This window comes from Anabrus simplex, chromosome 2 (assembly GCF_040414725.1).
Source record: "Anabrus simplex isolate iqAnaSimp1 chromosome 2, ASM4041472v1, whole genome shotgun sequence".
Taxonomy (NCBI): domain Eukaryota; kingdom Metazoa; phylum Arthropoda; class Insecta; order Orthoptera; family Tettigoniidae; genus Anabrus; species Anabrus simplex.
The window spans coordinates 962,196,529-962,224,291 of NC_090266.1; the positions used below are offsets into that span (position 1 = coordinate 962,196,529).

A 27,763-nucleotide genomic window follows, 5' to 3' on the forward strand; every position below is an offset into this window, starting at 1 on the left:
ACAGGCGTGAAGCAATTCATTCCATTGAAAAACTACATGAAATTGCCATCAAAACGGGACTTCATATTTCGTATGAGAAAAGTCAGTACATGGAAGGAGCCTCACGATACTTATATGGACAACCCATGACAACTGAATTCAGCAACATTATTCAAGTGAACCAATTTAAATATTTGGGAGAAATTATTCAACCCTCTGGTTTAAACCGCGAAGCAAATAAAGAAAGAATTTCCAAATTACAGAAAGCGTACAGGATCACTTGGAACAGGTATAATAAAAAATAAATATCTCGGAATGCAAAACTTAGACACTATAATACAGTGATCAAACCTGAAGCGTTATATGCCTCAGAAACCTCAATCATTGGTGGCGGATCTTTAACCAAAGACATTGAGAAACAAGAAAGAAATATTTTACGAAAATTTTTTGGCCCAGTTTGTATAGATGGAATGTGGAGAAAAAATCATCCCAGGAGATATACTGTCATTCTGAAAACATTTCTCACACATTTCAGAAAAGACGATCGTAATTGGACATATTATCAGAATGAACACTAACAGGCTAACTAAAACAATTCTCAACCTGGCCCTTTGATTAAAAACCAAGAACAGCTGGCTTCGTGAAATTGAAACAGATCTCCAGGAAATCAACGACTCAGAAGACATTGTACAGGACAGATGTAAATTCAGAACCAAAATCGACAATCACCACTTTGAAGACAAATCCAACACCAGAGCTACTATAACTTGGACAGAAGAACGAAGGAAGCAGCTCAGCGGGAGGATGAAGAGATTTTGGGAGGAAAAGAAGGCCAACACATCAGCTAAGCAAGTTCAAGCGTGCTCCTGAGTAGGGCATAACGATGTAAAACGAATAATAATAATAATAATAATAATAATAATAATAATAATAATAATAATAATAATAATAATAATAATAATAATGTTCTTGGTTTTACGCACCACTAACTACGTGTATGCTTTTCGAAGACACCGAAGTGCCGGAATGTTGTCTAGCAGGTGTTTTACACGCCTTTAAATCTACCGACACGAGGCTGGCGTATTTGAGCACCCTCAAATACCACCGGACTGAGTCAGGACAGAACCTGCCAACTTGGAGTCAGAAAGCTAGCGCTCTACCGTCTGAACTACTCAGTCCGGCAACGTGCACTTGGACGATACCAAGCTTTAAATTGTAATCACCAATCATTAATGTGAAGTTTCAACACTCCAGATACTATCTGAAAGAGCTCCTTCTATGGAACAGTGATAATGTGTCGGCCTGTGGATCTCAAAATCGTGGGTTCACACCTAGCAGAGTAAGTCGGATGATTGGAGGGTGGGATAAGTTCGGCATTCCACGTCGTACGATTTCGCTATGTCAAGATCTCCGGTGACAAATTTGGTGTTCACAACACGACAAAATTAATTAAAAACTCAGCCATAGATCGCCCAGCAGAGTTCCATTTCTCTACCACAAGGAAGAATAAGACGAAACGTCAAAATCGACTAGCAGACAACCTAAATGGCTTCAAAACATGTCTAAACACGGTAGCTGAGGCCATACGATTATTATTATTATTATTATTATTATTATTATTATTATTATTATTATTCCTTTACTTAGATGAAAAACAAGGATTATTGAACTGTGCTGTTCGAGAATTGTTGGCCCGAGTAATTTACGTCTAAGATTAAAGGTTCTAATAAGTTCTACACCCGTTGGCATCACAGATTTAATTTTTAGCCTATATGAACTTAATAGCTAAACTAGGCCTAAGAACAAGGTTCAACTGCTACTCAAAAGCGCATGTCATATTGTTACCACTGCGTATACGACTCAACCACCTTGTATCAGTCAAGAGAATGCTAACGACCTTATTGCCGATCCCTAATTTCTACTCTCATAGTAACATACTTGAAATCAATGCCTGAAGTAAAAAACAAAACAAAAAAACACAACATGAAAAGGAACATCCGTGTGTTGAAGTCCATTTATGTAAATAATTAAATGTAGCTTACCACTTATTCTTCTTCTTGATATAATCCTTTTCGGCGAGGTTCACCAAGTAGATGACAGGCTTCGTTGTGATGAACATGTGTTTGTTCAATACTTCGATCTGGAAGAAAGTTTCAATAAAAGCGACTTGGCACACACAAGGAAATCATTTAATACCACACTGACATTACCCTAGACTACAAAGTGATAAAGTATTGTACTTTATTGTTATACTTTAGCAGGCAATCCGTCCGCGAATAATATCACCATATTCGACATTAAACTGTCAAACGTCTTCAGCTTGAACCCACGAAGGGGGAAAGATAATAATAATAATAATAATAATAATAATAATAATAATAATAATAATAATAATAATAATAATCATAAATAGTTAAACCTTCCTTTAATTCTTGCCGATCTTTAAGACACACGAGGTAATCAAATATTTTTTCTAAATGGGATTCTGGAAACTGCCAGTAAATACACAGACACTGGTTTCCTGGATATATTTGCCCTTTGACACTGATCGACTTTGCTTGACTCAATCCCCCGTCACAGGCACAGGTGAGCTCCTACTAAACAGCGCTGTGTGGCTAATCTATCCCTAATTATGCAAGTAAATGGGAAGGATATGGCCAAAGCCCGTGGGAAAACATAATTACAGTATTTTCTGATATTGAAATGACAAAGAAAAGAAACTATTCTGATGAGCGACTATGAGATTCAAAATACTAGTCTCCAGGGATAACAAAATATTAAACATATTTAATTTATATTTTGACGTCCTCCCCTGCGAACCATGTGACCTTGCTGCGGGGGGGAGGCTTGCGTGTCCCAATGAAGCAGATAGCCGAGCCGCAGGTGCAACCATATCGGATGGGTATCTGTTGAGAGACCATACTAAGGGATGGTTCATCGAAAGGGGGGTAGCAGCCTTTCGGAAGTTGCAAGGGCGGCAGTCTGGATGATTGACTGATATGGCCTTGTAATAATACTCAACCTGGCTTAGCTGTGTTGATACTGCTACATGGCTGAAAGCAACGGGAAACTACAGCCGTAACTAACTTCCGAGGACTTGCAGCTCTCTCTGTATGAATGATGTACTGATGATGGCTTCCTCCCGGGTAAAATATTCCGGAGGTAAACTAGTCCCCCATTCGGATTTCCGGGTGGGGACTACACGAGAGGGGGCGATCATCAGGAAGATGGATACTGACATTCTGCAAGTCGGAGCGTGGAATATTAGAAGTTTGAATCGTTGTGGCCTATTAGAAAATCTGAAAAGGGAGATGGATAGACTAAAGTTGGATGCAGTTGGTATAAGTGAAGTACGCTGGCAGGAAGAACAGGATGTTTGGTCAGGCGACTACCGAATTACCAGCACAAAATAAAAGACGGGAAATGCGGGGGTTGGTTTAATAATGAATAAGAAAATAGGGCAGCGGGTAAGCTACAACGACCAGGATAGTGAAAGAATTATTGTCGTCAAGATAGACACCAAACCAATGCCTACCACAATAGTGCAGGTCTATATGCCTACTAGCTCAGCGGATGATGAGGAAATCGAAATAATATATGAAGACATAGAAGATTTAATACAATATGTAAAAGGTGACGAGAATCTAATTGTGATGGGAGACTGGAATGCAGTGGTAGGCCAAGGAAGAGAAGGTAATACAGTAGGAGAATTCGGATTGGGACAAAGGAACGAAAGAGAAAGTCGGCTGGTTGAATTCTGCACTACTCATAATTTAGTCCTTGCCAATACTTGCTTCAAACACCACAAACGACGGCTTTATACGCGGGCGAGACATGGAGACACTGGAAGGTATCAAATAGACTTCATTATGATTAGGCAGAAATTCAGAAACCAGGTATTGGATTGCAAAACTTTCCCATGAGCAGACGTGGACTCTGACCACAACTTGTTGGTCATGAAATGCCATCTGAAGCTGAAGAAATTGAAGAAAGGGAAGAACGCAAAAAGGTGGGATCTAGACAAGTTGAAAGAAAAGGGTGTGAGAGATTGTTTTAAGGAGTATGTTGCACAAGGACTAAATTAAAAGGCTGAAAGAAACACGATAGAGGAAGAGTGGATAGTCGTGAAAAATGAAGTCAGTAGGGCTGCCGAAGAAATGTTAGGAAGGAAGAAAAGATCAACTAAGAATCAGTGGATAACTCAGAAGATACTAGACCTGATTGATGAACAAAGAAAATACAAGAATGCTAGAAATGAAGAGGGCAGAAAAGAATACAGGCGATTAAAGAATGAAGTGGATAGAAAGTACAAGGTAGCTAGGGAAGACTGGCTGAAGGAGAAGTGCAAGGATGTCGAAGGTTGTATGGTCCAGGGAAAGGTAGATGCTGCATACAGGATAATCAAGGAAACCTTTGGAGAAAGGAAATCTAGGTGTATGAATATTAAGAGCTCAGATGGAAAGCCACTTCTAGGGAAAGAAAACAAAGCAGAAAGATGGCAGGAACATATCCAACAGTTGTATCAAGGTAAAGATGTAGATAATTTGGTTCTGGAACAAAAAGAGGCTGTTGATGCTGATGAAATGGGTGACCCAATTTTGAGGTCAGATTTTGACAGAGCTGTGAGCGACCTAAATAGGAACAAGGCACCTGGAATTGTTGACATTCCCTCTGAATTACTGACTGCCTTAGGAGAAACCAGCATGGCAAGGTTATTCCACTTAGTGTGTAAGATGTATGAGACAGGAGAAGTCCCGTCCGATTTTCCGCAGAATGTTGTTATACCTATTTCCAAGAAAGCTGGTGCTGACAGGTGTGAAAACTACCGCACCATTAGTTTAGTATCTCACGCCTGCAAAATTTTAACACGTATTATTTACAGAAGAATGGAGAAACAAGTTGAAGCTGAGTTGGGAGAAGATCAATTTAGCTTCAGAAGAAATGTAGGAACACGTGAGGCAATCCTGACTTTACGTCTGATCTTAGAGGATGGAATCAAGAAGGACAAACCCACGTACATGGCATTCGTAGATCTAGAAACAGCATTCGATAATGTTGATTGGACCAAGCTATTTAACATTCTGAAGGTGATTGGGATCAAATACCGAGAACGAAGAATTATCTACAATCTGTATAAAAATCAGTCTGCAGTGATAAGAATCGAGGGCTTTGAAAAAGAAGCAGCAATCCAGAAAGGAGTGAGGCAAGGCTGCAGTTTGTCCCCCATCCTTTTCAATGTTTACATAGAACAGGCAGTAAAGGAAATCAAAGAGGAATTTGGAAAGGGAATCACAATCCAAGGAGAGGAAATCAAAACCTTGAGATTTGCCGATGACATTGTTATGTTATCTGAGACTGCGGAAGATCTTGAGAAGCTGCTTAGTGTTATGGACGAAGTCTTGGGTAAGGAGTACAAGATGAAAATAAATATGTCTAAAACAAATGTAATGGAGTGCAGTCGAACCAAGGCAGGTGATGCAGGAAATATTAAATTAGGAAATTAAGTCCTAAAGGAAGTAGATGAATATTGTTACTTGGGCAGTAAAATAACTAACGATAGCAGAAGTAAGTAGGACATAAAATGCAGATTAGCACAAGCAAGGAAGAACTTTCATAAGAAAAGGAATTTGCTCACTTCATACATTGATATAGGAATTAGGAAAAAATGTTTTTGAAGATTTTCGTGTGGATTTTCGTGGATTGTATGTAAGTGAAACATGGACGATAACTAGCTCAGAAAGAAAGAAAGAGAATAGAAGCTTTTGAAATGTGGTGTTACAGAAGAATGCTGAAGGTGAGGTAGATAGATCGAATCACGAATGTAGAGGTACTGAATCGAATTGGCGAGAGGAGATCGATTTGGCTAAATTTGACGAGCAGAAGAGATAAAATGATAGGACACATCTTAAGACACCCAGGACATATTCAGTTGGTTTTTGAAGGAAGTGTAGGTGGTAAGGTATGAATATGACAAGCAGAAGAACAGATGTAGGATGCAATAATTACGTAGTAATGAAAAGGTTAGCACAGGATAGGGTGGCATGGAGGGCTGCATAAACCAGTCTATGGACTGATGACTCAAACAACAACATTTTTGACGTGAAAATATCTTTCTCCAGAGGTCTGCATGCATGGAACACTGGCGTCCTACTTGTCACAAACAGTTTCTGGCAAACTGTACGCGATAAATTCAATATTCCGATATCACTAGGTAATTCAAAACCTCATCTAAATGTCACGACGACATATTTAGCGCGATGATGCTGCCTGTCTCCCGGAGGAGGCCTCGTGCTTTGAGCGCTCGATTGCCAGTACTCAGCGTACATGGCGGAGCGTCGCAGCCAGTCAACGCGTCGGCCTGTTTAAAATATTCTGATCTCGCTTTGTTCGCAAATTGACAGGTTAACAACTGTGACTGTGAACACTGAAAATTTGCAACATATTTGTTGTGAAAAAAATATCAATTTCTGCCCGTTATGTGGAGACTCTCTCTCTCTAGGCCCGAGATACCCTACGATCCTTAGAGACAAAGTTATACCCGGTCGAAAATGTGGAATTTCTTAATTTGCTTGATATCTTGATACCGTACTCCAAATGTAAATACCGACCCACGTGGCTGAGGTATAACTGAATAGAGAATTTTACGCCCGGCATTAACCGTATCGGTTCGGTAGACTTAGGACAATGAGGCACAAGTTACACGGTGGAAGAAATTTTGAAAATTAACAAATTGTACTGAAGTCTACAATGAGGCTATATAAATAGTCATCTTTCTCGCTAGGCGACCAGACAGATAAATTAGTTCGTAATAAAGAATATAAATAACATTCAAGCAGTAAAGACGAAATTAGTCAACTAGCTTTTATTTGTTGACGCGATAATTTCCCATTACGATACGAATTTTCTCTTATTGTATTTATCATCGGTCACTTGCAAATAAAATTGTACTGAATTGACTAACGTTTCTTTCATTCCACCGAAAGTCAGACTAGCGCCGGGCGACGTTGTCACGGAAACCTAGCGGAACAGCCCCTCACCTTCTCCATCCCTCTTTCGTTCTATGTATATATTGAGGAGGAGGTAGAAAGAGGTACTGGATCACTTAACTCGGCAGTAGGTTTTCAGATCTTCCAGAAGTTATTGTCCTGATGTTGGCTTGCTTTTTTACCGAGCGAGTTGGCCGTGCGGTTCTCTTCTTGATGCCAACCCTGCGTAGAGGGATGTATTAACTGTTGTGTGTGTCTGTGGTGGTTTAGTGTGGTGTGTTTTGTGTGTGTATGAAGAGAAGTGTATTCAGGCGAACATAAACAACCACTCTCCAAGCCATAGGAATTAACCATAAATAGTCAGATCGCCAGACCAGGCGACAATAGAACTCGGCCCTCTGAACCGATGGCCAAACTCTGACCATTCAGCCGAGAAGCTGGACATAATGATGGCGTTTAATTACATGTGCCGTAGATTCGAGCAATAATTGGCAGAATATTAACTTCCTATAGCGAGCTGGCCACGTGGTACGGGCCTTGTTACTGTAATCGTATTAGGGAGATAATGAGTTCAAATCCCGCCGTCGCAGCCTTGATGATGTCTTTCCGTAGATTCCCATTTACATACTAGGCAAATACTGGTACTGTACCTTAATAAAAGTCACGACTGTTTCCGTTCCAGGTGTAGCCTTTTCCTACCCAGTTCTTAACAATAGTATTATTCGTTTTAACGTCCCCGCTAACTATTTTAGCGGTTTTCGGAGACTCAGAGGTGTCGAAATTTTGGCCGGCAGGAGTTTTTTAAGTGCTGGTAAATCTACCGATACTTAGCTGGCTTGTTTGAGCTCCTTCATTCAAACACCACCAGAATACCGGGATCGAACCTTCCTGATTGGGCTTAAGAAACCAGCACTCACCCGTCAGAGCTTCTCAGCCCGGCTTCCCATAGTCGCCGGAAACCTGATGGTGTTAGTGTGACATTGAACAATTAGCAGAAATTTCGAACATTTCCATGTACAGTATTGAATTTATGAAAATCTTTATAAACTGTATTAATTTTCTTCGAGTATTACAAACCACAGCAAGTTAAAAACGGCTTTTTACGTAAAGAGTGGCAAGATGATGATGATTGTTGTTGTTGTTGTTGTTGTTATTATTGTTTAAAAGAGACTAACATCCAAGTCATCGGACCTTATTAGCAAGTAAGACTAAACATCAGAGCTGAAATCCTGAGTCAAAGACAAACGCTCACTCTTAACGTTACGCTAATTATACCGACAGGTTTTATTACAAATTGACCTAATGTCAGTATTCTATTTCTCTACTGTCCAACGTATGAAGTAGTTGTCAAAGTATTGTTCATACGTTCATTATCAAAATACTTATCGGGAGATAGTGGGTTCGAATCCCACTGTCGGCAGCCCTGAAGATGGTTTTCCGTGGTTTCCCATTTTCACACCAGGCAAATGCTGGGGCTGTACCTTAATTAAGGCCACGGACGCTTCCATTCCACTCCTAGCCGCTTCCTTTCCTATCCCATCATCGCCATAAGAACTATTTGTGTCGGTGCGACGTAAAGCAAATTATATATAAAAAAAAGTATCTATACATTTCTTATGTTCATCCCATGAAATATCTTACTGAGTTAAATATTTACAACAATGCAGGTAAATTATATAATTTACGATCCACATGTAGGCTTAAGCATTTCTTCTAATGTCTTCTGAAAACTCTTCTTTCCTGCTACTACTCTATTTACATGATTAGTGGCATCGTGGAAATCAATCTTATGAACTTACAGAGCAATGGTGATCACAATTTTAAGGGAAAATCCAATGAGATAATTTCCTAAGCCCAGAAAGAGAGAGAGAGAGGAAAAAGAGAGAGAGAGAAAGAGAGAGAGAGAGAAAAGAGAGAGAGAGAGAGAGAGAGAGACTCTCGCAATTAGTGTGTAAGGGTGTACCTCTCATTAACTAAATATAGGATTTGCGGAGAAAAGTGTCCTCGGATGTTGCAGAGAATTACCACAGCACATACTCGGAGAAAATGTGGCAAAACTAAAGAAAATCCAGACTTATGACACTGCTGTGACAGCAGTTTTCTGGGACGAATCAACGCCACCCTTCAAGTCCTCTCATAGTACGTGTTTTTGTAAGCACAGCAAGGAGGAGGTTGGTCTTCACCATCCTGTTCCACCACATCAACATAATTGATATCCAGCCCATTTCCAACAAATACGCAACTTAACTGAATCTCATAAAACTTTCGATTTGTTAAGCTGCGCTGGTTGTTGCTCACGCAGGGAAGGTGACGATGCAGTTTCAAGAGAACCAGAGACTCCGCTTCATCATTCAGTCAATGTGGTTTACAAGACTCATGTTCTCTTCCCTCTCCCTAGACTCCTCCTAGAAATGAAAGACTCCCACAAGAGTAGTAATATGTGTAATTCTTAATACACATTAAAGAATTCCCAAGAAATTCATGTTTCTATTATTTGGTCTCAATACGAAATATGCTTTAAATTCGGCTACTTGATTCAATGATCAACGTACTGGCTTTCGGTTCAGAAGGCCCCCTTGGGTCAATTCCCAGTCGGGTACGGGAACTATGTATGGTTAATTCCTCTGGTTTAGGGACTGAATGTTTGCGTTCATCTATACATATAAAGTAACTTGTCCTGACTGACTGACTGACTGACTCATCATCGCCGAGCCAAAACTACTGGACATAAAGAAATGAAATTTTGGGAACACATTCATATTAAGATGTAGGTGCTCGCTAAGAGAGGATTTTTGGATATTCCTTCGCTAAGGGGGTGAAAAGGGGGCTGAAATTTTAAAATGAGTGTATCTATATCTCAAGACTTTAAAAGTTTACAGATGTAAAAATTGGTATTTAGAATCTTCTTTAAAAATAAGGAAACGCGTATTTTTTTTGTTTTAGAAAATCCCAATAGGAGGGGTGAAAACGGTAAAAATGGGTTGAATGCCTTTAATCAGGATACCGGTACATATATCTCAGAAACTGAAGATATTACAGACCTGAAAATTGGTACTTTTGATCTCTTTTAAAAATAAAGAAACACGTATTTTTTTGTTTTTGGAAAATCCAATTAATGGGAGGGTGAAAAGGGGGTTAATTTTTAAAATGAGTGCATCTATATCACAAGACTTTTAAAGTTTACACATGTAAAAATTGGTATTTAGAATCTTTATTAAAAATAAAGAAACACGTATTTTTTTGTTTTCTGTAAATCCCAATAGGAGGGGTGTAAAAGGGTTGAATGCCTTTAATGAGGATACATATATCTCAGAAACTGAAGATAATACAGAAATGAAAATTTGTATATGGGATCTCCTTTAAAAATAAAGAAACACATATTTTTTGTTTTTGGAAAATCCAATCAATGGCGGTTAAACAGGAGAGACAAATTGGGGTGAATTTCTCGAAAGACTATATCTACAGAATCTCTGAGAAACGTAAAATGTTACAGACGTAAAAAGTGGGTATTTGGAATATCCTGTAAATGTAAAGGAACATAGGTGATTTGTTTTTGGAAACTCCCCTTAAGGGGAAATAAAAATGGGTGAAATTTTAAAATGAGAATTTCTACAGTATACCTCAAAAACTTAACATGTTACAGAAGTGAAAAATGGTATTTTTTATCTCTATTAAAAATAAAGAAACGTGCATTTTTAGTTTTGGGAAACACCACTTGGGTGGAGGGGGGGGGGGGGTTAAAGTGACTGAAAATGGTGTTGACTTCTTTTAATTAGGCTACTGATATCCCAAAAATGATGTTACAGACGTGAAATTTGATATTTGGAATATGCTTTAAAAGTAAAGAAACACGTGTTTTAAAGTTGTTACAGACGTGAAAATTGGTATTTGGGTTTCCTTTAAAAACAAAGAAAAACGCGTTTGGTGGGGGGGGACCATCTTGCGGGGCGGGAATGAAAAGGAGTTGCATTCCTTTCACGATGACACATAAATCAAAAACTGAATAAGTTCGAGTCGTGATATTTGGTATTTAGAAGATCCTTTACTATTAAAGAAACAAGCAATTTTTGCCGGAAAATTCACTTGGGGGGGGGGGGGGTGAAAGGTAGTGAAAGAAAGTTAATTATTTTTATGGGGATACTTACATCTCAAAACTGAAGGTATTAGACGTGAACATTTGTGTTTGCAATCTCCTTTAAACATAAAGAAACACGCCTTCTTTTAATTTTTTTTTTTGGGGGGGGATATAAACTTAACGGTGGTGGGGTGTAAAAGGAGGTGAGACCAATTGATTTTACTGTTCATAATGTACTTATAAGGAGCCTCCGTTGCTCAGACGGCAGCGCGCCGGCCTCTCACAGCTGGGTTCCGTGGTTCAAATCCCGGTCACTCCATGTGACATTCGTGCCGGACAAAACGGAGGTGGGAGAGGTTTTTTCCGGATACTGCGGTTTTCCCTGTCATCATTCATTCAACACTGTACAATATTTCATTTCATTTCTCATTCATCGATCATTGCCCCAGAGGAGTGCTACGGCAGCCGGCAAAATTCCTATTGTCGCCGCTAGATGGGGTTTTATTCATTCCATTCCTGACCCTGTCGAATTACTGGATACAGGCTGTAAATTTTCGATGTACTTAATCTGATCATAAACCGATCATTTTTAATCTTTGCTGGGTTGGATTTCAACAGCCATCTTTTCCTTCGTAGAACGTTCTTAGATTACAGTAGACTCTCCTGTCATATAAATAAAAATTTAAACACATTTGAAATAAACGATAGGAATGAGATTGACCGTCCAATTGTTCACCTCTATAATAGGGTCAATAATGCACGGAAGTATGTCATTCGTATCGCCAGAAATCCCGCACACTTGCCTACGCGCGACAATGGTGCTGGTCATATTGTCAACAATGACAATGGCAGCAGATGTTATTTACCGCCAAGTAGCGGTCTTGCATCTTGCTGTGGGGTCCAGAACATCTAATAATAATAATAATAATAATAATAATAATAATAACAATAATAATAATAATAATAATAATACCGGGCGAGTTGGCCGTGCTCGTAGAGGCGCGCGGCTGTGAGCTTGCATCCGGGAGATCATGGGTTCGAGTCCCACTGTTGGCAGCCCTGAAGATGGTTTTCCGTGGTTTCCCATTTTCACTCCAGGCAAATGCTGGGGCTGTACCTTAATTAAGGCCACGGCCGCTTCCTTCCAACTCCTAGGCCTTTCCTATCCCATCGTCGCCGTAAGACCTACCTGTGTCGGTGCGACGTAAAGCAACTAGCAATAATAATAATAATAATAATAATAATAATAATAATAATAATAATAATAATAATAATAATAATAATAATAATAATAATAATAATAATAATAATAATAGTGTTCTGGACCGTCGTCAAATTGTGCGGACCACGCTGGAAACGGGTCCTGGGCTGGTAATGTCTACGAATACAGTCCAGCCGTGGGTTCAGTACCGCCAAGGCACCCAAGACGACACCAGGCCGGATCTCCTTCAGGATTTGATCCATACTAAAAATGCTTATAAGAAAAGATAGCAAAGATTTAGGGACCCAACTGACCGCGTGGAATACCTGGACCTAGCGCGGGAAGTACGAAATCGATTGCTGGAAAGAAAGATTGAAAAATGTGAGGAACTTAGCCGTAATCTCTCAGAAAACGAGTCAGATCGCGAATTTTGGCGGATTCTCTCAGAAAACGAGTCCGATCGCGAATTTCGGAGGATTATATATAAAACGTTAAGCATTCAATTATAAATTTCAGTATAATACCGTAGCGAAGCACGGGTATCTTGCTAGTATTGATATATTTCTCTTCACTTACACACAACAAATCACACTCTACCAACCGCCACAGAAACGCGCAATAGTGAATATATCCATGCGTCCTCAGGGACTCCGGCCGTAAAACAGACTGACTCCAATAAACTGGGGAAAGGGTCAGGAGCAAGAAGAAGAAGAAATATACTTCAAATTACAATATGGTCCCAGACACCAGCGATGACCTACGCTAAACAGCCGTGTACCATGCAGGTAGACCACTAACGAGACTTCCGTTACCCGAAGGTAGCATATGGTACGGTGGACATTTATTTTCCATTCGTCCTTACTTTGCATTAGTCACACTACAAAGTCTTGCAGACAGAAACTGATCGACGTATTAACCACGTCAAACGAAACTTAATGTTGGAAGGCATGCGGGATTCGATTTTATTACGACACCGTTGCGCCATTCACCGATTTCTTAAATACGAAAGTATTTAAAAAAGGCGTTTTCTTCATCGTTCGTTAATATGCTCTTAACAATATTAACGTTCGATTTTTATCAGAAGCGAGTATTAGTAAAGATCGTTAAACGTCAATCCGAAACCATCCCCACAAGTCAAACGATAAGGTAGGTTTCTACAAATACAGAAATACGAGTTTATGTACAGAATTATCGCACAGAGTATCTGCCTCTGTGGCTCACTAATAAGTGTTTTGATCTTTGGGGCACGGGGTTATAGGTTCGATTCTCTTCTGGGACGTGGGGTTCTAATCGCGAACAGTCACTTCTCTTGGTTCGGAGACTGTGTGTCCAGCATTCCTCTTTCTTCACTCACCACACACAATACCACCACCACCACCACCACCACCACCACCACCACCACCCTCTACCACGCAGTTTCCTACATACACATAGTCACCCATCCTAGTCGGAAGGTCTGCCTAACAAGGGGTACATGAGGCTAATAACACCCACATGATATTAGGATTATCATCACACACACACAACGCAGTCTCCGCAGGCAAATCACGTGCTTCCAAGGTAACCTACAAGGACTCAGCAATGCCATCTCGTCTAATTTTACACTTCTTATCTTTAAATTCTTGCAAATAGAATCTCATCATAGTCTCCCAGGCCTCCGTTTCTTTCCCTTAATTTCTGCAACTGAAGTCTAGTATTTTTTCCTCTTCCATATGAACGGCCACACCGTGTAAGCCGATTAACATGTACGAGTACACTGCATATTTTAATTTCTTACGTAGCTCTTCATGTCTTCGGTATGGATACCCTACTGTCATAGATTCTGTACTTTCATACATGCCATTCTTAGATTGTCAGTAACACGTCATCGATTAATCTTGGCTTCATTCCCACACAAGTGTACGGCCTAGTTCCAGAAATAAAAGAACAGAATTCAAATCCACTGTTGTCAGGTTTCATAATTCCAAGAATATCATGTGGATATAAAGAATAATTACTTCTTTTAACTTACTGATTTTCATCGCTTGCTACATGTTTAACGTATGGTAGCACTAACACATCGAAGGTTTTCGGCGACTGAAGGATGGGAAATGGCTAGGACTGGGAAGGTAGCTGTAGTGGCCTTAAGGTACAGCTCCAGCATTTGCTTAGTCTGAAAATGGGAAACCACAGAAAACCACCTTCAAGGCTGCCGACGATGGGATTAGAATTTACTGTCGTCATGGCTTGCGATCATTTGCACACATTAAATCCTACCCTTTTCTCCTTCCGTAGACTAAGGTTTTTTCAGTCTTTTTAAAGATTTCCTGCATTGTAACCGAGTGCTCGAAGATATGCTTCATGATAGGACTTGGAAGCAAGGGATAAGTGGTTTGTTTCCGAGCTACCCCGGCTTCTGGTGGCAATCTTGAACGTCCATTCTCCCCCATTTTCCATACCAATTTTATTGAACCGATAAGCTAACTCAAATCGATACAGTTCAACGACCACACAGAAAATTGGGTGGGGGGGATGCACAGAGAAGAGAACAAAACAAAAAGGGCTGGAAAATTAAAAGTTTTACGTGACTGTTGGTAGCATGGTCATAGCCACGGGACCTCCAGGTCTATGTGGGATCCGAACCCAGGAACGTGACTGTACATTTTTAAATCTTGCATGCAAAGGCCGGGATTCGATCCGCGGCCGCTCATATAAGAGAAACAGCAGTAAGTAATGTCTACATTGGTTTTAATAACTAATAAGTGACTACGTAGAAACGAAGAGCTGGGGACATTGGTGGTTGATGTTATTTCTACGCTACATGTTGAAGTTGAAAAAGGAAAATTGGGTAGTAGAGGACTGGAAATCACCTATGCTTGAAAGCAATTAATTTAGCCTACATTATGACTCTATAGGGCTCGAATAAACGTGTTAAGAGCTTAGCCTATTCTACAGAGTTTGTTTTTACACTTGTCTAGGTAGGACTGAATAGTAAAAAGGGAAATTCACATTCGTGTTTATATAGGGCACGAATGTGTACATTTTGTTGCTCAAAAACTTCAACGTTCAGTTCATGGAGGCCTATTTAAGGATACATAAGAGGATAAAATCCACATATCCCCACACTTAATTTTAAAACGCCCAAACTTATACCGAATTTCCCAGAACAAGACGAGTCTCCTTCCTGATCTGTGGAGAAAAATAGTTGTCTGTGTAACAGTACTTAAGGGTCTCATTGGTTCAGAGTGCTTTAAAGTGCCGATTTGTTAACGATGAGAATGCGAAAAGGTCGGTCGAATACAATTTATAAAAGATTGGAACTTTAGTATGTCGTGATGACGATAATAATAATAATAATAATAATAATAATAATAATAATAATAATAATAATAATAACAGCAATATTGGCTTTACGTCCCACTAACTACTTTTATGGTTTTCAGAGACGCTGAGGTGACGGAATATAGTCCCGCAGGAGTTCATTTACGTGCCAGAAAATCTACCGACACGAGGCTGACATATTTGAGCACCTTCAAATACCACCAGACTGAGCCAGGATCGAACCTACCAAGTTGGTACCACAAGGCCAGCGCTGCAACCGTCTGAGCCACTCAGTCCGGCAATAATAATAATAAAAATAATAATAATAATAATAATAATAATAATAATAATAATAATAATAATAATAATAATAATACTGGTTTTACTTCGCATTAACTACTTTTGTGGTTTTCAGTGACGACGAGGTGCCGAAATGTTGTCCCGCAGATGTCTTCACGTGTTATTAAGTCTACAAACACGAGGCTGGCGTATCTGAACATCTTCAAATACCACCGCCTCGAGCTGGGATTGAACCCACGAGCTTGGGCTGAGAAGGTCAGCACGCTACCGTCTGAGCCACTCAGTCCAACTGTAAGTTGTGAGAGATCGATTGAATTTCCTTTTTTACATTTTAATTTTACGCACCTGTGTTGCCTCATACTGATTACACAACATGCAGGAAACAATGTATTACCTTAATTACTTAAAAGGTAGCTATAAGATCTATAACATGCCACGACACATGTGCAAACAGAAAGGAAAGAAATTAGAAAAGTAGAAGGAAACCAACGAAATGAAAATCTGGTATACTATAGCTTTCACTGGAGCAAGTAGAATGTCATTTTTTATACTTACATCATTAGCGTTCCAGTCTCCGAATCGAAGCTGTTTCTTTTCGTCGACAAGGATGCTCTTTACTTTGCAGAGAATATCCTGAAAAAGGAAGGAACATTTGTCAATAAACATAAGAAAAGGAAGCAGAGAACATCGAGTTCAACATTTTTCATTAGCGATCTGTTTTCACGACACAAACTAAAACTTGTGAAGTACACCATTTTTTGAAACATGACCTGATTTTCTTTATCAAATATTCGTAGAACCAGTAAATTCCCAACACGTTTACAAGCATAATTTACACTGTACGTAGATTATCATTCTAACTCGAACCTTGACCTCAGTATGGCAGTATTTTAATATTTTATCACCTGGATATCTTGACAATCACGGATTTAAGTGTGCAAAATTTAGTACAGTACCGTTCACAAATTCTTATCTACTCAAAATTCCAAGTAGCCTTCAAACGTACTTTATTTACATCTCTCAAAAGAAAAATACATAGGTGAGAGAGAAGGAGCACAGGATTATACTAAACTGAAAAACCCTATGGGGAAAAATGAAATCTCACGATTTAACAGTTAGGGTTTATACTAATTAGTGGCCAGAATGGAATATGGTGCTTGTAGTGATTTGAAGTAGCTCACATGATGAACATTTGACGTCGTTCACTGAACAGTAATAAAAAATTTCAATATTTATGGTATTTGAATAATGGATGTTTTAAGAACGGACTGGAGTACTTTGAAGTGGGGATGTATTGCAGAATGTTGGCGATCCCATGAGTTGATAGTCACCAACGTGGAGGTACAGCGTCGTGGTGGGAACTCACGGAAAATTCTAATCCTAGCACAAACGCAGGCAAGCAGCTTACTTCAGCTACATCTTCCGAAATCATAAACACAGTCTGAAACAAAGGATCACAGAAGAAAAGACCGAAGGGAACGTGAACGTAGGTGGAGAAAATTATATTGGCTGCCGAACCTCCGATACATAACATCTCGACATTCCCGAAATGGAAACCCTAATACGGGAAGTGCAAAGTAGGAATAACTACTCCATGATGGTCGTATGGTCACCAACCTTCTGTGAGAAGAAGATATTAAATACAACCTACCGTATTACATTTTCATTTCGTAACAATGAGCACCTAAGTTGACGAAGTAAGACTGGAAAATGCTGCACAGAAAAGTAACAGCTACTGTGAAATGTACGGAGTGTGTGCTATGAGTAAGCTAATGGTTCGAATGTAGTTTCTGATATCCAAAGCCAGGGATTATCACTTAGAAGACGTCGACAACCGATAAAACTGGAGCTCTTTCAGAAATGGATGATCTTACACGTGAAACCCAATCAAAAATCAGTGACCTCGCGGTTTCGTACAGACATTAAACATTCCCAAGTACTGCTCACAAGCACGTAAGAAATCTTGCGAACACTTCCAGCTCCATAAAACTCAACATGAAATGTTGCGCTAACTGCAACATTTTCCTAAAAGGTAATGAAATGGAAACATTTCAAAAACGAATAAACACTAGGGATAAAAAATGCTACAATATAATGTGGAAATGATCCATATGTCAGCAAGCTGAACAAGGAATACAGCGTAATTTTAATACAAGGGAAGTTATGCTTTGTATATGTGGTGAGATTACTAACGGAATTCTTCGTTATGAGCTACACTCACTAACTCTTTCACTTTATCAATCGATTTATATGTGCCCTATTCAGTTGGATGAATTACGACATTCAACAAAATGATTCAAACCTAGCGAAGAGATATGATGTATTCCCCAAGACAACGCGGACCTCACGTGTATATGATCACTCGGAAGTTTAAAGTTGCCCGTGACTGGCTGTGACAACAGCCATATCCACAATATTCATCAGATATTCCCCCAATGACTTCCCCTGTGTAGATTTCTGTTGAAATTCTTGGACTGGAAAATCGTGTAATGATTTAAATCACGTCAAAACAGACTCTAAGCCAACGTAGCTCTACGAGAAAGAAATTTAAAAATACCAAGAAATATATTTTGAGAGTTATACCTAAAGACACGAACATTATTATATTTCCAGTTAATAAAGCCTCAGAACATTCCAAAATACAAAAACAAAAAATATAAGTAATTTAGGTGCAAGTGATAGGTTTTCATCTGGTGTATTAGGCTGATGACCCGTACTATGGTAGTGTCTCAACGTGTGTTTAAATATCTGGCCTCGATTTTATTAAGGTGTTTAGGGGATTCATTTTCGTTATGTGAATATAGATTAAATGATGATGATGATGATGATGATGATGATGATGGTGGTGGTGGTGGTGGTGGTGGTGGTTGTTTAAAAGGGCCTGACAGCTAGGTCATCTCCCTCTAATAGTACGAGGTGCAACGAAATGAAACGATAATGATAATTAAAACTTCAAAATGTATCTAATGACTAGACTATACAACCAATGATGATGAAAAATGACCATTGATCCACAACAATCAGCTGATCAAATTCGCAACATCTTATTTTCTGAGATGATGCTTGTTGTCCAAAGGGGTCCAAAATCCAGGTCACCGGTCCCTCATTATGGTACTAATCACTAGAAGTAGACCCATGGTGTTCCTCTTACACTGGTAAGCTCACCGGACAAACAATTAGTCACCCTAGTGCGCACGCACAGATGGATCGTTGAGCCTGTACAGTTGACGCAGTGAACGAGTACCGTGCTCCACCGCACGCGCACAACATATAAGTAAGCATAAGGCAGTAGCGATCAGTGAGATATTGACGTTTCAAGCGGGCGGTATATGTCAACATGGTTAGATGTAAGGATGTGACAGGGTGGCAAAAAGGGCAATCGTGTTTGGCCATGTCCATGGCCATACGGTGCGTTAAGTTGCTGGATTTGTTGGTGTTTCGCAGAAGACTGTTCAACGTGTCTACAAGCAGCGGTGTACTGCACGTGGCCTCGAAAAACGACGTCAGAATTGTGGTCGGAAAAATATCCTGATTGAGAGGGATCAGAAACGCGTTTCGCGGCGTTTCCAAACCCGATAGGAATTGCAGCAGTCAGTGATGAAGGTCCATCCCAACCTGTTAGCGAGAGAACTGCATGCAATGAACATTTGGAGTAGGTCACCTCTCAGGAGGCTATTGCTCACACAGGCACATAAAGCATAAAGCTGCGCGTCTTCAATGGGCTAGAAATCATCGAACGTGGACAGTAGCTGACTGGCGGAACGTAATGTGGTCTGGCGAATCACGTTTTTCCTCTATTCCAATGACGCACGTCGTCGAGTGCACCGAAGGCCAAATGGAGGATTTCATCCTGGATGTGTGCAAGGTCAGCTTCAAGCCGGAGGTGGGTCTGTAATGTTTTTGGGGTGTTTTTCGTATCATGGATTGGGCCCGCTCACCGAGGTGACAACCACCATGAAGCAGCATGTTTATTTAAACAATCTGGAGGATCAGGTGTTGCCTTTCAATCAGCATCTGCACGACGAGTATCCTATTGATACCCCGTTTTTTTTTCAAGATGACAACAGCAAAGTTTATTGTGCTGGCCGCATATGTGACTGGTTTTATGAACACTCCCCCAACCCTATTACATCTCGATTGGCCTGCAAAGTCATCTGACTTGAACCACATTGAAAATCTGTGGCACATGTTGGAACAGCGGGTAAAAAGACATTAGCATTTCCGCAATTTGGTGGAATTGCGCGATCAAATCCTCAGCGAGTGGCTTAACCTGGATGCGACGTAACTGCGCAACCTTGTGGACTCACTTCCTAACAGAAAATCCAGACGGTTATCAAGTCCAGAGGCGGAATTACATGGTATTTAAAGATGCTTGTAATGATTTATCCAGGGGTGACTAATAGTTTTGTCTGGTGAGCTTACTAATCACAGGTAACGTAGACTCCTGTGTTCCTCACATAATGGGATTGGACGCATAGTACTACTCACAGGTAACGCAGACGCATAGTGTTCCTCACATAAGGGTATTAATCACAGGTAACGCAGACCCATGGTCTTCCCCACATAGCGGTACTAATCACAGGTGCCGCCCAGACCCGTGGTGTTCCTCACATAGTGGTACTAATCACAGGTAATGTAGACCCATGGTGTTCTTCACATAATGGCACTACTCACAGGTAACGCAGTGTAACCGTACAACAGGGTTACAGACTCCATTCTGTATTTATTATTATTATTATTATTATTATTATTATTATTATTATTATTATTATTATTATTAACCTGATTCATTAGATTTTATATATTCTGTTTCTCATCATTTAGACTGTAATAATTAGGTATCGCGTATATTATTGTATTTAATCATAGGTTAAGTGAATATGTTTGTAATTATTCTGTATTGTAGTAAGTGAGATTTGTTGGTTTCATATTGTCATGCTGTGGCTTGTAACTTTGGCTAGATGAGCTGGCATAGTATTTTGCAATCGAGGCTATGTTTAACTGTGCAAGGAGTTTTCCCGGTGACGCATTCGGCATAGTCATTCTCGGACCGCTTGGGTACGCTTAGACGACACATGACTGATGACATCAATGCGTGGACACGTGATTGCGACCAAGTGTCAGTATTCGCCAGCTACTATATGTGGAAGTGGAAGGGATGAACAGTGAGTGGGGAGATGAGTCGTCATCGCGAGGTGATATAAGTCGAGGCAATGGTAGTGAGAGAGGCAGATGATATCAATCAGTTGATAGTACTCAGTTCATCAGATCTACTCAATTCTGTTCAGTTCATATCGTGCAGATCATATGTAACAGTCAGATGTATCAAATGGAAGAAGTGGTCTTAGTGTGATGGTCAGAGCTAAGAGTTGTGTTTGAAGAAGTAATAATCGAGGAGGTCTACAAGTGGTGGTTGTATCCGAGCAGAGACGGGTACTATGCTGATAAAGAAACATCATCTTCTTGTGAGGATGGACTTCACAAGGTGCTTCAAGAATATTTTACAATTTCTTATAATATATTGAGTGGACGTAATTACATTGGAGCTCCCTACACGCGTACATGGTATGTAGGCCAACTCCTTGTGACATAAGAAGATTACAGCAGACGGCTCCCGACTTCAGCTCACAGGTTTTCCCAAGAATTTCAAGTTCAACAGCGGTGTATGCAGACAACAGGTAATTAAAGCATCAGACATGTTATGCATTCATAACATGAAGAAGAGTGTAATCAGCGGCGATATCACATCTCACTTCAAGTTCAGGCCAATAGTTTTTTTGTTTAGATTAAATTTTCCTTTTCTTTGTACCGCAAATCTCACAATATATTTCTTTTGTTAAATTAAAAGACGTAAATGATTGTTCATTGTGACGTAAATTTAGTCATAAACTCAGTTTTATTTTTAATTATAATAAGTGATTCCAGTTCCATGTACAATCCTCAATTGTGGAAATGCAACAGTAATTTAATATTGTCCTGATCCATATCCCTGTATATTGCCAGATATGTGAGTTTATCACCTCACGCCTTGAGATAATTGATATAAGAGGTATGCTCTACCGAATTTTGTTGTTTTTCTTAAAAAAGCAACTGGCGCTCAAACAAATGTTATGTATATTGTGTGAAGGAGATGTAAGTATAAAAGTAGTGGTCAGAGTAGCCACAAAGTGTCGCCAGCAACGTGGGACTCGAAAGGTTCAGAAAAAGTGTTTCTGAATGGCAATATACATGGATCAGTTCTTTTAATGAGTACGCATATGTTAAATTCACCGAGTAATGTTAGGAAGGTCATTTTGTTGAAGTTTGTATTTAAGGGGTAATGTCAGAGGAAGTGCAAGGGGAAATAGCTTTGAGATCGCGAAAAATTAGTAGGAAACCGAAGATGGACAAGGATAGCAATATGCAGTCAGGTGATGAGGCTGAGGTTATTGTGTCCAAGGAAATCCAAGGTGGTAACATAAATAGGAAGTTGGTGACTAAGTTGGGACCTGCTGAAAGTCAGAAAATAGTAGAAAGTGAGGAAAACGCTGTCACGCAAGATCAAAGTAAAGGGGTGATTGACCTGGGTTTATTTAATTTGCTGATGTCCAAAATGACTGAGCAGAATAATATCATTAGTGAGAAAATTGAATCTCAGAATAATGCCATTAGTGAGAAAATTGAATCTCAGAATAATATTATGAGTGAGAAAATTGAAGCGGTCATTAGTGAGAAAATTGAATCTCAGAATAATATTATGAGTGAGAAAATTGAATCTCAGAATAATATTATGAGTGGGAAAATTGAAGCTCAGAGTAATGTCATAAATAGTATTAATAAGAAGATTGATGATGTTAGTAATAAGATAGATCATAAGGTGTTAGAAATAAGTAAGCAAATTAATAATTTAGAAAGTAAGGTAAATAGGGAGTGTAGTGACATCAGAGCTGAGATGGAATTGGGTCGGAGCAATCTCCATACGGAAATAGAGCAAATTAGTGAGACATGCATCAAACAGATTGATGAATTAGGCGCCAAGATCGAGTCCAATAAAGGAGAAATCAATGAGTTAGTAGAAGAAAGGTTTGAAAAGATAACCAATACAGTGGGGCAAGAAACTAGGAAATGTATTAGTAGGGTAGAACAGGTGGAAAGAAAACTTGGAGAAGTAGGTGATCTAGGGAGTGAGCAGAAATCATTATCACAGAAGGTGAGAGAATCGGAAAAAAAGTTGGAGGAATTAAGAAAAATTCAAGAAAAGACTGAGGAAACAGTGGAAGAAAAATTTCTGAGTTGCCAGAGAGTACTCCAGCAAGAAGTGCGTAATAGTAAGAATGTACGTGAGATAATTGTAAATAATGGTTTAATCGCTAGAGATCATGATTTACCTAAGTTTTCTGGGAAAGAATTTAACCCGATGGAATTTATGAGAGTAGTAGAGAAGAAATTTGCTGTTCAATTAAGAGACAATATTATTAGCTGGGAAACTGTATTGGAGATCTTATCTAATGCTTTCGTAGGAGAGACTAAGTCTTGGTTTCAAGTATATAAAAGCTCGATGTCTAGTCTAACTGAATTTAAGGAGAAATTCATGGCTAAATTTTGGAGTGAAGGTGTTCAGAGTAGAGAGAGAGAGAGAGAGAGTAATGTTTGGCAGGTATAATTCTAACGAGGGTGTTAGAATGACTGAATACTTTTTGGCTCATGTTTTGGTGTGGAGAAATTTAGAATGTATTGGACCTGAGGCTGATATAGTTAGATTTATGGCTAAGCACTATCCCGATAGAATAAGAGAAGCTGTTTGTATGCAAAGAGTGGAGACTATTAAGGAAATGGAGATTTTGTTGGAAAGTTTTGATGCTTTAGGTAGTAGCTTGAATAATAGTAGGACACTAAATAGGAATGTAGAAGGAAGGGGTAACCAATCTAATAATCAGGACAGGCCTATGAATAATCGTAACTACAGAAGAGAATATCAGGAGAGACCTAATAATAATTTCCACAGGGAGAGAAATTATCAAAATAGTTCGGAAAATTTCAGGACTGGGAGGCGTGATTATGGTAATCAACCAGAAGCTGGGAGGCGAGAGAATACAGGCCATAATAATAATAATAATAATAATGACGCTAGAGGAAATAGGCAACAGGGGAGGCCGACTGAGGTGTGTAACCAACAAGTCGTAACCGAACCAAGTACTTTAAACGCGCAACGGACTGTATAAACAGGTCACTGAGACAGTCCGTAAATGGTGAGTTCACGTATAAGGTAGATAAGTATGGCAATGTCGACCAGCCTATAGTGGTAAGTGAACATGATTGTGACCTAAGTAGCAATAATTCAAATGTTTTAAGTGACGACTTAATCGTAGACAATAAATTTTATAAGTGTAATTTAAATTTAGATATAAGGCAAGATTTGTTAAGTGATCTTATATTATGTAATGAGGATAATTTAAGTAGTGTTACTGTTACCCCGACGATTGAACTGCTGATATGGGGCAGAAAAGTTAAGATTTTGTTGGACTCTGGTAGTGAGAAGTCATGTGTAAATTCCAAGCTGTATGAGGAAGTTTTAAGAGAGAAGTATGAGGTAGCGGAAATTCCAGTGAGGAATACGTTCATCGTAACAGCTGTTGGAAACAAGTCTCAACGAGTGAATAAACAAATAGCTGTCCCCATTAACATAAGTGGAGAATGTATTTTCCAACCATGCTTAGTTGTGCCTAATTTAGTTTATGCCGTTATTTTAGGTACCGACTGGTTAACGTGTCACAAGGCTAAATTAAATTTTGATCTGTGTAATGTCAATCTTATTTGGGGAAAGAGTAGCAGGGAAGTCAGTTTACCATATGATGTTTTGTCAGAAATTAGTGCGAATAAAGTGTGTTCTAGTACGGAAGGATCTTGTGAAATTCCTAATATGAGGAAGAATATTGATGTCTGCCATGTGTCTATACAGAGAGATTCTAGAGATGAATTGTATGAGACAGTGGAGAAATGTAATTTAGCGGAAAGTCAGAAGGACGAATTGTGTGAATTATTGATATCACATAGTGATGTTTTTAGCGATCGGCCTGGTAGAACACATCTTTACGAACACAAATTTAATGTTATAGATAACTCAACTTTTGTAGGACCGAAATATCCCATTCCGTTAAAATACGCTAGCGCTGTTGAAGAGCAGATTGACATTATGCTAGATTATAATATAATCGAACCATCATGTAGTCCTAATTTAAATCCACTTGTTATTATACCTAAGAAGGATAACACGGTAAGACTGTGCATTGATGGCAGATTAATGAATATGAGGATAGAAGCCGATCAGCAAAGGGCGGAGACGGTAGAGGAACTTATTCAACGTTTTGAAGGTAGAAAATGGTTTTCTACTTTTGATTTGTCGTCATCTTTCTGGCAGATTCCACTTAGAGAAAGTGACCGTCCACTTACGGCCTTTGCATACAAGAATTGCTTGTATCAGTTCGCCAGGGTGCCCTTCGGGACCCGTACTTCTTCTGCAGCATTAGTTAGAGCCATGAATAAAGTATTAGGGAGAGATACGGATAGTTTTGTGACCATGTACATCGACGACATTGTTATAGCATCCCACACGTTTGAGGAACACATGAAACACTTACAGATTGTTCTACATAAAATCAGGGAAGGGGGATTTACATTAAAACTGAGTAAATCGACATTGTGTTCACAACAGATCACATTTTTGGGACACACTGTATCTGAACAGGGGGTAAAACCGGAACAGACGAGATTAGACAAGATAAACAACACTCCTACTCCACGTAATGTTAAGCAATTGAAATCTTTTCTGGGAATGTGTAATTACTTTCGACGTTTTGTGGGTAAATATTCTGCGCTGTTAGAGCCGTTTCGTGAGCTATTGAAAGGAGGTGCGAAGTGGAAGTGGAGGAAAGAACATGATGAGGCTTTCCAGAAGTTGAAGGATGGATTTAATGAAGCTGTTATGTTGAGATATCCTATGTCAGATCGTGAATTTATTCTCATGACTGATGGTTCAGAGAAGGGAGTTGCTGGATGTTTATGTCAGAGAGATGATAACGGCAATTTAGGCATAGTTTTCTTGGCAAGTCGTGGGCTCAGTATGGCAGAAAAGAGATATACGATCACTGAGATTGAATTTCTTGCAATCATGTATTCATTAAGTAAGTTTAGAATGTATGTTTTAGGTAATAAATTCGAGATATGGACTGACCATCAGGCCTTGGTATTCTTAAATACTTATAAACTAACTAGTAATCGTATGACTCGTTGGATTTTAGCCATAAGTGAATATGATTTTAAGATACGTCATATTAAAGGGAAAGATAATGTTATGGCTGACTTTCTCAGCAGGTATCTCCCTAAGGAGGAAAATACTGTCTCTTTAGAGGTGAAAGAAGGTATTTTGATTTGTGTTGGCTCGATGACTGATAATACGGCAGAAAGAGATAGACTTCGTTATCTGTTGTCCGAGCAGGAAAGAGAAGAAGAGTTGGCGGGACTGTTGACCTCGCTTAGAGATAAGGAACCAGGTACTGTTCTAGTGAACGGTAAATTTACGTATAAGTTATGTAATGGTTTTCTCACTCGGAAATGTTATTCTGGGAAGTTCAATGTATGTGTACCTAAAGCCTTGCAAGAGGATATGATTTGGTTTTATCATAAGGAGCTGGGTCATTTTGGAGCAAATAAGGTCTTATATGCTATTCAGGGTAACTTTGTGTGGAGAAATATAGGAAGGCACGTGAGGAAAATACTCGCTACGTGTGATCTCTGCCAACGCTCTAAGCACCCGACTAGACTTCTAGAGGGGTCCAGGCAAGCTGTTATTGTTGACAGACCCGGGAAGCTTATTAGTGTTGATCTGTTTGGACCGTTAGTTAAATCCAGATATGGTTACCAATTTGTTTTTGTCTTGATTGATGCCTTCAGCAAATATGTCAAGATGTACCCATTGAGGAAAGCTACAGGGAGGGGTTGTCTCAAACAGGTCGTGGACAGATATATTCCTGAGTTCGGATGTCCCCTCAGAATATTATCTGATCATGGCAGCCAGTTTATTTCGAAGATCTGGAATACCAAACTTAATGAACTGGGGATCAAAACTATATTTTCATCGGTACGTTGCCCGCAGAGCAATATGGTTGAAAGAACGATGCGTGAAATAGGACGTATATTTAGGGCATATGTGCATGACAAACACAACTCGTGGTTTTCACAGTTGGGTAATGTCGAACGTTGGTGTAATATCACGTTGCACGAGTCCACTGGATTTACGCCCTATGAAATTCATCACGGCAGGAAGCCTACTGATGAAATTGCGAGTATGTTAGGTTTGGACTTGGGAGAGGAGAAAACTAAGGATTTTTATATCCAGCTGGCTAGGGAGAATTTAAAGAAAGCAGGAGATAAACGTATTCGCCAGCAGAAAAAGACTAAATTGGATGAATTTGAGCTTGGTGACAAGGTTTTACTCAGAGTGCCACTCCCGTCATCAGCAGAAGCTGGTCAATTTTCTAAGTTTTTCTTGTTATATCAGGGATACTTCACCGTAGTGAAACGGATTGGGAAATGTGCTTATTCATTAGAAGACAAGGAAGGAAATATCGTAGGCACATACAATATAAGAAATCTTAAGAAATATATCATGTGAGCTTGTTGATTAATTTTCATTATTATGTTAATTCACCATGTTTTATGAAGCTGGCATTGCGAACAGGACTTCAGTGAAATTAGCGTGTGTTGTGAGAATAAGTGAAGCACGGCAGTGCAATAAACTCCAGTGCTTGGAGACAGTGTATATAATGAAATGTCTTCGAGAATTACTTTTGAACACTCAATGAACGTTTGAAACGACAGAAGTGAGAAAGAAATGTAATCTATATGTAAATAATACTGTATAATCAAAGTGAAAATGATAATTGA

General features: G+C 39.4%; 1 protein-coding gene across 2 annotated transcripts in view; it reads right to left on the minus strand.

The window, feature by feature from the left end:
* Positions 1-27,763, minus strand: part of LOC136864578 (obg-like ATPase 1) — a 481,779-nt gene that overhangs the window by 137,544 nt on the left and 316,472 nt on the right. For both annotated transcript variants that reach the window (XM_067141760.2, XM_067141761.2), the window contains 2 exons: positions 16,397-16,474; positions 2,022-2,119 (listed from right to left, as the gene is read on the minus strand). In XM_067141760.2, coding sequence (XP_066997861.1) covers positions 2,022-2,119; positions 16,397-16,474 — 176 coding nt within the window. The remainder of the gene's footprint in view (positions 1-2,021; positions 2,120-16,396; positions 16,475-27,763) is intronic.